Below are 12,009 nucleotides of genomic sequence, written 5' to 3' on the forward strand. Positions count from 1 at the left end.
GAGCTCATTCGGCCGAAGTTGCGAGATAATAATAAAAGAAAAAAACACCATTGTCACACGAAGTTGTGTGCTTTCAAATGATTGATTTCGAGACCTCAAATTTTAAACTTGAGGTCTCGAAATCAAATTCGTGGAAAATTACTTCTTTCTCAAAAACTACGTTACTTCAGAGGGAGCCGTTTTTCATAATGTTTTATACTATCAACCTCTCCCCATTACTTGTTACCAAGTAAGGTTTTATGCTAAAAATTATTTTGAGTAATTACCAATAGTGTCCACTGCCTTTAAACTTACAAAATGATGAAGTTAATGATGAAGTGTTCAATTTCACAAAAATATTTTTCGTCTTGGTGAAACAAAAACCAATTTTGCATGTACAATGTATTACGCGAATCTCCTGCAAACATTGCTCTGTGGTGTTCACCTTTTTTCTCAAACTAGGGTTTGCTTCAATGGGCGATTCAAGAAATATCTATAAGTGTGCGTATCCTTCAAATTTCATTGTTTTTTTAATTCCCTCCTCAGGTTAACCGTCGACCGTAAGAAGGATCCTCCATTGGTTGTATGTCCAGAGATTTTAACAGAGAACTCAATGGAAGCTCAGCATCTAGCTAGTGTCTTAGCGCTCTGGAACCTTGCTAAAACAGCGGTAAGACTACATGTTTTTCGGGTGTTCTCCTTTTACATTAGTCCCCTGGCCAAATGCCAGTTAAAACACTTGAGATCCAGTCAAAGTTCACTCCGATTAATCTGCCTTGCTTGTTCCTTATTGAAAAGCATTCCTATTTTTTAGTTATGGACAAGTGCAAAAGCTATAAAGATAACACACAACTCTTAAAGACACTGGACACTAATGGTAACTGTCAAAGACTAGTCTTCACAGTTGGTGTATCGCAACATAATTTTTATGCATAAAATAACAAACCTGTAAAACTTTGAGCTCAATCGGTCGCCGAAGTTGCGAGATATTAATGAAAGAAAAAGACACCCTTGTCGCACCATGGTCACACGAAGTTGTGTGCTTTCAGATGCATGATTTCAAGACCTCAAATTCTTAATATGAGGTCTCGAAATCAAATTCATGGAAAATTACTTCTTTCTCGAAAACTACGTCACTTCAGAGGGAGCTGTTTATCACAATGTTTTTTACTATCAGCCTCTCCCCATTACTTGTAATCAAGAAAGGTTTTACGATAATAATTATTTTGAGTAATAACCAATAGTGTCCACTACCTTTAAACTACTCTTTAAAATGACAGGAAATTGTTACCAAGTGTAGGAGGACTAGACCTATGTGCTTTCACAACAGGGACTTCACATAACAAAAAGATCATAGAGCCAAGAGATGCTGCCATTGCAGTGGTTTCTGATAATAACCCCCAACTTGACGACGCTTGTAGCGTTGTCCTATTGCATTAAAGGGCAGGTGTATGTTTTGATAACAGTTAAATGAATGGCATTAAAAACTATTGGTGAGAAGCCTGAAGCTGTTTGATAGGATACAGGATTTTGAAAAACATTTCACTTCAATGTAATGTGGTTACCTTAACAGATATCAGTCTCTATGCCCCAAAATTTGAATCTGAGAAGCATCAATGCAAAACGTTTCTCAGATTGTGTATTCCTATTGGGGATTATTCCTCCTGCATGGGCATAATGAAATGCTTCGGAATTTTCGACAATATCTCAAAGACACGACCACCTTTATAAATTCGATTTTCAGATGTTAGTTTAAAGACACTGGGCACTTTTGGTAATTACCAAAGACAAGTTTTCTCACTTGGTGTGTCTCAACATATGCATAAAATAACAAACCTGTAAAAATTTGAGCTCAATCGGTCATCAAAGTTGCGAGATACATCTACATTTACAGTATATAGGTTTCAAACAATTGAACTGTTGTGAATATCAAAGGTATACTTTACCTTTACTGATCTTTCTATGTTTTTCTGCACAGTCCATCCATCAACTACTACCTCCTCCTTACAGGGATGTGTGGCTTGAGTGGAGAGATGCAGAAAACAAAGCCAAGGAGGAAGTCAAGATTGAAGAAAATAAGGTACATACAATGAGTATAAGGCGGGTATTATTTTCAGGAATGTGATTTCTCCATTTCTAACTGGATTTTCTTTTTTTTTAACCAGCAAGAACCCCCCCCCCAAAAAAAAAAAAAAAAAAAACATTTTAAATATTATTTTTACTTTTTTATAAGATCAACTTCATGAACATGAAGAGAAGACCATATTATCAAATGCCCCAGACTGCAAAGTAGGGCTTTTAAAGATAAATGTGTGTAGAGCAGGCTTCGTGCTCTGAAGCTTTCACGCTCGCAAGCTTTCACACTTTGCGCTGACACAGTTCGTGTTTTTATTCGACAGCCTATCACATCCCTGTTTTTTTAAGACATTGTAAAGCTTTTGTGGCATTCTTGACTCACTGGTTGGCCTAGCGGTTTCTTCCCTGCCTTATTTGACCTCTGTCAGACCCCAGTCTGAATGCCGCTTCCGGTTGGAGCTTTTATGTGGATTGGGTTTTTAGTCCCTACCTGTTTGTTTGGGTTTTACCCCCATTAGGGGTTTTTTCCACACCTAAGAATGAAAGTTCTTCATCATCTTCTTCTCTCCACAGGTATCTTCATGCATACAAATTTCAAAGTTCAGTTCATATCAGTTCAGTTTGTTTCAACTCAATAAGTTTCCATAAACAATGCAAGGCACTTATCAGAAGCCATTTGATTTGTTTCATTCCTAGAAAGATATGGTAGTCAAAACAATTATTTTTATTATTTGAAATATTTTTGGTAACAGAATGGCTGCATCATAAAGGAACTTAATCATTGTATGTTTTGTGAATTTCATCTTTTTAAAATGGTTGTTTAACTTTTTAACTTTTTGTCAGCTTTATGTTTCTAGATTCCTTAAATTATTTTACTGTGTATTACTTTGATTTGTATAAATTGTGTCTGGTCCAGACTTTTATTGTCGTTCTTTCCAGCGCCTTGAGGTGGATTTTTTCTGCTATTTTTTTTGCGCTTTATAAGTTTCTCTTTATTATTATTTTTATAAATTATTATCTCCCAAGCCTAAAGAAACCTATTAACAAGTGTGCTTGCTACATGTATGTGCTATGGGTACAGTTTTGAAGTCAACAACTGTATGATGCAATCATTATAACCCACACAGTCACTAGTTCTTTCACAGTCAATTGTATCTGTTTCACCGTAAAATGATGTCCCTTATTTTTATGCCCAAAGCCAAGAGACCAGTTTGTCTCACAGCTCCTTAAGAAACTCAAGTTGCAGTCACAGACAGAGGGGGCCTTCACTGACCAGGGTAAAGGCGACAGTGATGATGACATTGAAGACTCATGGGAAGATCATGCTGGGAATGTGGTAAGTGAAGTTTGTAAGGGGTGGCCGTGGCTGTTGGTGTTGTCAGCAGTCTGGGTTGGAATCCTGGTCATGACACTTGTGCCATTGAGCAAGGCACATAACCAGAATTGCTTTGTAAACAAGTTAGGAAGGTATTGCATTCTGCCCAACCAGCCAGGCTCCCTGCAGATGATACCTGTAGTATTCTAAACTGTGAGTCCATAGCCATTATATAGCGGCCTCTACTGTTCATATTGTGTTCTATATAAATAAAAGACCTTGTGTGAGCGTCGTTGGTTCCAGGTAGCCATGTTTGTGTAGGACTTATTTGTGTCTCCCAAATATATTACAATACCCATGCCTACGCACTTACGGACTGTGAAGAGGGTTACCCTGTTTTGAGCCCCAGAGCAAGTTGGCCGCCATGATATGTCTTTAGGGAAGTGGGTTCCTGTCAAAAGTGCAAAGCTTAAATGGAAACAACTGGCATATGGGAAACATTTTGTGCTTTTGTCCGGAGTTCAAAAAGCTCAAATATTTTCGAAAGCTGCCTGGCTAAAAATAAGTCAATCTGGCAGGGAAAAAAAATCAAATATTTCCCTGATGTGTTTATTTTGGAGAAGATTTTCTAAAATTAATTTTTTTCTTTGCCCTTACAGACTGTAAAGGAAAACACTCACCAACAGAAACGATCAAAAGGGCCCTCGATGTTAGGTACGAAACACATGGTTGGTGGAGACACTCTGCGCACCATTATGCAGACAAGACAAGTAAGTACCGTTAAGTCAGAACTTTTCATATACATGTACATGTATGTAATTCATCTTGGGATCTAGCAATCCAATATGGATTTAGAGTCCATTATGTGACTGGTTATGACGCTGTTTAATTAGAGTCATTTCACTGGCTATGGAAAATTACATCAGTTTTATGTATCCCCAAAATATTAGCACTTCTGTTGATTGTTATTAGTCAGGCAGCTTATGACCATATTTGAGATGGATGTGGACGTTCCGGACAAAAGCACCAAATTTTGTCCATGTGTTCCTTAATACCTAAGCTTTGCATTTTTGATAGGAACCACCTCACCAAGACGTATTATGGCGGCCATCTTGGATTTCCAAGATGGCCGCCATTTAAAAACCTGTTTTTGCCAGTATCTCACCTCCTGAGTCACCTAGGATCACAATTATGGTGTCTAGATATACATTTCCATGGTCAAGGAATACATCTTCACCACTTAGCAAAGCAACAGTGCTTTATTTCCTTTGTATGGCGGCCATCTTGGAATTTTAAGATGGTAACCATATGAAAAACCCATATTTGCCGGTATCTCGCCTCCAAAGTCACATAGAATCACAAATAGTGTGTCCAAATATATATTTCCATGGTCAATGGATCCAACTGTACCACTCAGAAGAGCAGCAGTGCCTTCTTTCTTTTATATAGCGGCCATCTTGGGTTTTCAAGATGGCCGCCATATGAAGAAAACACATATTTTATCAATATCTCACCTTTTAAATCACTTATAATCACAATTATGGTGACCAAATATACATTTTCATGGTCAAGGAATCTAACTGTACCACTCAGAAGAGCAGCAGTGCCTTCTTTGTTCTGGATGGCGGCCATCTTGGGTTTTCAAGATTAACGTCATGTGAAGAAAACCCATATTTTTTATCCATATCACACCTAAATCACTTATAATCACAATTACAATTATAATTATGGTGACCAAATAATATACATTTTCATGGTCAAGGAATCCAACTGTACCATTTAGAAGAGCAGTGCTTTCTTTCTTTTATGTAGTGGCCATCTTGGGTTTTCAAGATGGCCGTCATAAGAAGACAAAAACGTATTTGCCAATATATCACCTTTAAGTCACTTAGAGTCACAACAATGGCTTCTTAATATATATTGTTATGGTCAAGGAGTGCAACTGTACCACTTGGCAAAGCAGGCCATCGATCACTTTCAATATTGCTGCCAAGTATAAACCCATTCAATATCTCACCTCCTTCGTTCGTTGATCTGGATCACAAATTTGATATTTGACAACTTGGGTCATACCCCACCTAGTACAACTGCAAAAGGTTAAATTTCATAGCACACTGGTCCAGACGTGGCAGGTGATTTGATGGCATTGTCTTGGCCAGATAATAGTAGATATGGGCCAGGTATGATGTTAGATCTGAGCTAGGTCTGGCAACACAAGGTGAGATGTTGTTAGATCTGAGCCAGGTCTGGTTACACCAGGTGAGCATCTAGTGCACATTCTTGATTGGCTGTCGAGAGTCCATGTCTCGGCTCCTTACAGAAGTACAGACTCAACTGTGGCAACTGTTGATGTCACCGTGGAGACCTCACTCGCCTCATGCCATGAAGTGCCTTCCATGCCAAGACTCTCCTTACTCTTAAACTATGATACGTCTAGTGACCTTAAACATGTAAATGAAACAAAAGAGGGGTTGAGCCAGAAGAGAGGCAAAGGAGATCCCCAGATTATAAGTTGTTGCAGCATGCAACACGAGTTGCCTAAAAGATTGGAGTGACAGCAGAGTGAAAAAACCCACACATTCCAGTGACTGAGGATGGACTCTCGTTCGAAATATTGGCTGGAGTTCTGCAAGGCGACACGCTGGCTCCATTTCATTGCACTTGACTACGCCCTGAGACGAGCCCTCAAAGAACACGAGGATCTAGGCTTCACCATCACCCCAAGAAAGTTTAGAAGAATCGGCCTAGTGACCCTCTCCGACCTAGACTTCGCAGATGATATAGCCCTACTGTCTGACAACATCATAGAGGCGCAAGAGCTACTCAGCAGAGTTGAGTCGGAGTGTGAGAAGGTTGGTCTCCATCTCATTGCCAAGAAGACGGAGTATGGTATACAACATTGGGGATCATGCTCCGCTAAAAGACCTTAGGAGGTTCATCACTAAAGGAGGTGGACGACTTCAAGTACCTCGGCTCCACGATGCAGAGAACAGAGAAAGACATCAAAGTCCATAAGGCGCTTGCATGGAAAGTCCTCCATGACATGAAGAAGATCTGGACATCTCAGCTCCCAAATGGTTTAAAGCTGAGATTCTTTCATGCGGTAATAGAAACCATCCTGCTGTATGTGTGTGAGTCTTGGACTCTCAACAAGGCGATGACCAAATCTATCAGTGGTTGCTACACCAGGATGCTACACCAGGATGCTACAGATGGCACAGAATGTCTCCTGGAGGGATCACATCACCAACCTTGAGCTGGTCACTGTCTACGGCACCCAGAGCTACCAGCCAATAAAGTCATCGTGTGGGAGCCCACTCACGGCAGGTGCGGCCCTAGAAGACCCACCAAGACTATGCTAAAGACCCTGCTTGAAGACGCAGAAGTAATCAACAAGGAGGAGCTAATCAGCTGTATGCAGGATAGAGTTGTGTGGCGTGTCAGACATAGAGCCTGACTCAAACATGCTGCAACGCGACAACTTGGGTCGACTGAGTGAGTGAGTGAGTGAGTTAGTCTCGATGATGACAGCCAATTATTGGTTCCTGTGTGGACTTTTTTTACCTGGTGCTTTCAAGGCCTTCATTAAACCTTAAAACTCCCAGATGGCCACCATAAAAAAGAAAACATTGCTGCTGTTCTATTTGTATGCGTTAGCCATACAAATGTATGTATTTGACGTGACTTATAGGTTACATGTAGATCTTGAAAACCCAAGATAGCCACTATATATAACAAAGAAGGTACTGCTGCTCTTCTGAGTGGTACAATTAGATTCATTGACCATGATAATGTATATGTGGTCACCATAATTGTGGTTATAGGTGATTTAGAAGGTGAGATATTGATAAAATATGTGCTTTCTTCGTATGGCGGCCATCTTGAAAACCCAAGATGGCCGCTATATAAAAGAAAGAAGGCACTGCTGCTCTTCTGAGTGGTACAGTTGGATCCATTGACCATGGAAATATATATTTGGATACACTATTTGTGATTCTATGTGACTTTGGAGGCGAGATACCGGCAAATATGGGTTTTTCATATGGTTACCATCTTAAAAATCCAAGATGGCCGCCATACAAAGGAAATAAAGCACTGTTGCTTTTCTAAGTGGTGAAGATGTATTCCTTGACCATGGAAATGTATATCTAGACACCATAATTGTGATCCTAGGTGACTCAGGAGGTGAGATACTGGCAAAAACAGGTTTTTAAATGGCGGCCATCTTGGAAATCCAAGATGGCCGCCATAATACGTCTTGGTGAGGTGGTTCCTATCAAAAATGCAAAGCTTAGGTAATAAGGACCACGTGGACAAAATTTGGTGCTTTTGTCCGGAACGTCCACATCCATTCGCTAAGCTGCCTGACTATATTAGCTGGGATCCATTGGAGATCAGTGAGTTTTTCTTACTGAATAGATTTCCCAGGATTAACAAGAAAGAAAATAAATAAAAATAAAAATAAATAAATTATCAATCTGAGGTTTCTCAGATGATGTAATTCCAATTTCAGATTACTCCTCCTGCAGGGACATAATCGCTCCACATTACTTACTACAAATTTTAGAGCACCTTCCTTTTGAAATGAAATTTGCACAAGTTAGTTTGATCGCATATTTAATATATCAAATGGTTCCAAAAACCAAGTTAAGAAGTCCTATGCAAACTGTCCATGATAACCGACAGAGTTAATTATATTTGTAGAGACGTGTTAAATCACTTTGAATCCATCTGACAGAAATCAGCAGCGTACCATAAGATGTTGGTATCTCGCCAAACCCTACCGGTATACCAGCATCGTGACGCCATCGTCAATCAACTCAAGACCAGTCCGGTGGTCATTGTGGCAGGGGAAACTGGAAGCGGGAAGAGCACACAGGTTCCGCAGTTTTTACTTGAGGTAAAGTAAAATTACCCTTGAATAGACCAGTTCATTAAAGGCACTCGTCACTATTGGTAATTACTCAAAAATAATTGTCAGTATAAAAACATAGTAGAAACACTAAGATATATGAAGGAATATTACTTTAAAAAAAAGAGTTTAAAGTTCAGTTGTTTATCGAACATGCATCTGGATGGGTCATGTGGTCAGCAGCAGACACTTGAATTATGTTTATATTTTTTTTTATTGTGCAGGATTTAATAATGTCCGGAGCCGGAGGTCATAGTAGTATTGTATGCACAGAGCCAAGGAGGATATCAGCAACAAGCTTAGCTAGAAGGGTCTCTCAAGAAATGGCTGAGAGAGGTCCCGGCACCAAGGTAAGCTTTATCAGCCAATTTACACCGGGACCCAATTTCAGAAAGCCTGGGTGCGTTTGATCAGCTTCCCTGGGTCGACCCCGCGGCGCTCACTCAGGTGAGCCCCTGACAAGAGCTAATCAAACACCACTTGCCCTCTCTTGGTGACGCCATCCACATCGGCTCACCCCAAAGAGACCCACTCCACAAGCAGGGCACTGGGGGCTGACCCTGGTGAGCCCTTGGAATGACGTCAAATCTATTCGAACGTACCGGGATAGACGGGGGTAGACCCAGGGAAGCTAAATGAATGCACCCCCTGTAAGCACAAACAAACTTGCTGAGCATAGAAAAGTATTGCTCAACAACAACAAAAGGTTACCAGCCACAATTACATTAATTTTACATTGTAGTGACTGGTGTCACAATCTGTTTTTGCTTAGCAAAGAAATTTGCCAAGCAGTATTTTCTGCAGTACAGCTTTATGAAATTTGGCCCAGGCAAGCTTTTCCATCCAATCTCTCGGAAGACATTTGCTGTGCAATTTACACATACGTTTGCTGGGATGGTGAAGCGCTGCCACACAAGGGCCTAGCCCAATGAGTCAATCTTTACAGGCAACTTGGGGGAAACCAACTCCACTGCATCCAAGAGGCATTTTACTTACACTTTCTTATTGTCCTGGAAAACAAGTGATGTAAAATTTGAAATGCAAATAGTAAAAACTGCTTCTTTGGGATTGCCTGATACAGTTCGGGTAACATGGCCCAAATAACAAGTATCCCTTGTTCTTTTGAAGTGTTCTTTGGGCCTTAAGCATTCCTGTACCAATCGCAACTCCTTTGGAGTATGCAGCACCATCAACCAAATTGACACAGATTTCTAATTGCAAACAAGTTGCAATAAGAACCATTTGATTAAAGACAACAATTAACAGACAATTCAATACTCTAACAAAGAAAACAATAAATAAAAATAAATGATAAGAAAAAGTTTAGATCATAAAAAATTGTGTTGTTTTAACCTTAATACATTTGTCTCCCTTCCAGGATTCCATGTGTGGTTATCAGATACGTATGGAGTCCCAGCAATGCCATACAACTCGTTTACTTTACTGTACCACGGGGGTGCTCCTACGTAAATTACAACTGGATCCCAAACTGCAGGATATCAGCCACATCATAGTGGATGAGGTGAGCAATTTGTAGTCGGTAATAACAACATAACCATTATGGCATCTTTTAAAAGGCAGTGGACACTATTGGTAATTACTCAAAATAATAATTAGCATAAAACCTTTCTTGGTGACAAGTTATGGGGAGAGGTTGACGGTATAAAACATTGTGAGAAACGGCTCCCTCTGAAGTGCCATATTTTTCGAGACCTCAGATTTAGAACTTGAGGTCTCGAAATCAACCATTTTAACGCACATAACTTCGTGTGACTAGGGTGTTTTTTCTTTCATTATTATCTCGCCAGTTCGATGACCGATTGAGCTCAAATTTTCACTGGTTTGTTATTTTATGCATATATTGAGATACACCAATTGTGAAGGCTAGTCTTTGACAATTACCAATAGTGTCCACTGCCTTTAAGCTCGGTTCATACTTCCTGCAAATGCGAATGCAATAGGAATGTTGACGTCACAAGTTCGCAACAAATAATTCACAGCAGTTGAGTTTTGCTCAACTCTCTTGACAATATCCCAGCGGAAAACAGAGTTGTGACGTCAAGTTCGCATCTTATTCACATGCAGGTTTAGGGATTCAGACAGTTGGACAGTGCCTTAGCTATAGCTATATATGTATCAACAGCTGCAGTGGTTCTCGAGTGTGTTTTTATAGTATGACCCTACCTTCAACTTATACATAGACCACTGAGAAAACTGGGGTTTAGGGAAACAATGAGTTAAGCCCGGTTCATACTTCCTGCGAATTCTAATGCGAAGCGAATTTGACGTGAATGTGACGTCACAACCCTCCTTTCGCAGCGATATTCGCAAGTGAGTTGAGCAAAGTTGAACTGCTGCGAATAATTCGTTGCGAATTTGTGACGTCAACATTCGCATGCTGGCTAGTCGTTGAAAATAAGGGCAAACCATGCACATGAAGCAGAGAAATGAATATTGGAACCACAAGGCAAAAGTTACACCTTTTTAATACTAGATTTCTGTGGATTTTGTTTTTTAGGTACATGAGCGCAGTGTGCAGTCAGACTTCTTACTGATTATCCTGAAGACCCTACTCAAGGTTCGGAGAGACCTTCGTGTGATCCTGATGAGTGCCACCATAGAGAGTGCTAAGCTATCTGCTTACTTCCATCATTGCCCGGTGGTTAATATACCGGGCAGGACATTCCCAGTACAGGTATGCAGTCAGGGTTCTAGACATGGGCCCATATTCGGTCGGTACTTAACTAACAGACCTGCAAAGCCGTTGTGTTTGTTTTGTTTTTTTAACCAAAGTTCTTATTGTTACTGTAATAGATGTAAAATTTGCATCCGGGATAAAGAAACTCATTTTGGTTTTTTACCTATATACACTGATGTCTGTTAGCACTGTATACTCAGTACTTACCCAATTTCTGTGAAAAAAAATCACAGGCATATTATTCAGGTGGGATTTGCACCCATGACCTTTGCAGTTCTAGAGCAGTGTCATTCCAACTTGACCACCGAGATTGCCCGGTGGCTAGAGGCAGTTTGAATCCTATATTTAGCAGCGGGTACTGCAAATGATATATTATTATTATATTATTTTTATATACCTGTGACTGTTTGCTTTGATTTTTCTAACAGGTGTTTCATGTAGAAGATGTTATTGAGAACACCAACTACGTGTTGGATGGTGACTCTCCATACGCAGTACGATACGAGTCCCTGACACAAGAAGAACACACCACTGTGTCTATAACAGGCAAGGCTGGCCAGTCTAGAGATGTCCATGTAAGTGTAGTTCATGATTACCCAAAGATCTAAACTGAATTCTTAGAACTAGTATACGAGAACAGATCTTTTATTGTCTAGTGTTTCAATGCATAGTATTTTGGCTGGTAACTATTTTGGCTTACAATAGTCTACTGTGCTAAACAAAGTTGTATGCATAGCTGCTGAATGAAATTGAGTACTAAGCGCGATATTTATATTTAAAAGTGATAATAATTTAGGAGGCTAATCATCCTTACTCACAGCTGAGAAGCCGAAATGGGAAGGGTTGGGCTACAACAATTTGAGCCGCAGGCATACTAGGGCGTCTTTGGCAGCCAGCCACACCAACCCAAATAAACCACTGACCACAGCCAGAGATCAAAAGCATTCAAGCTGTCTACCATCATTACCCAAACCCAATAAAACGTTATGACTTGATGAGAAAGACATCTCTCGGAGTTGTGGGTGGTGA

General features: G+C 40.1%; 1 protein-coding gene across 2 annotated transcripts in view; it reads left to right on the plus strand.

The window, feature by feature from the left end:
* Window positions 1-12,009, plus strand: part of LOC139937609 (ATP-dependent RNA helicase DHX29-like) — a 42,251-nt gene that overhangs the window by 10,557 nt on the left and 19,685 nt on the right. For both annotated transcript variants that reach the window (XM_071932830.1, XM_071932831.1), the window contains exons 9-17: window positions 526-649; window positions 1,958-2,059; window positions 3,254-3,391; window positions 4,030-4,140; window positions 8,109-8,270; window positions 8,507-8,632; window positions 9,661-9,804; window positions 10,801-10,977; window positions 11,409-11,555. In XM_071932830.1, the coding sequence (XP_071788931.1) occupies window positions 526-649; window positions 1,958-2,059; window positions 3,254-3,391; window positions 4,030-4,140; window positions 8,109-8,270; window positions 8,507-8,632; window positions 9,661-9,804; window positions 10,801-10,977; window positions 11,409-11,555 (1,231 nt within the window). The remainder of the gene's footprint in view (window positions 1-525; window positions 650-1,957; window positions 2,060-3,253; window positions 3,392-4,029; window positions 4,141-8,108; window positions 8,271-8,506; window positions 8,633-9,660; window positions 9,805-10,800; window positions 10,978-11,408; window positions 11,556-12,009) is intronic.

Source organism: Asterias amurensis, chromosome 5 (assembly GCF_032118995.1).
Source record: "Asterias amurensis chromosome 5, ASM3211899v1".
Lineage (NCBI taxonomy): Eukaryota > Metazoa > Echinodermata > Asteroidea > Forcipulatida > Asteriidae > Asterias > Asterias amurensis.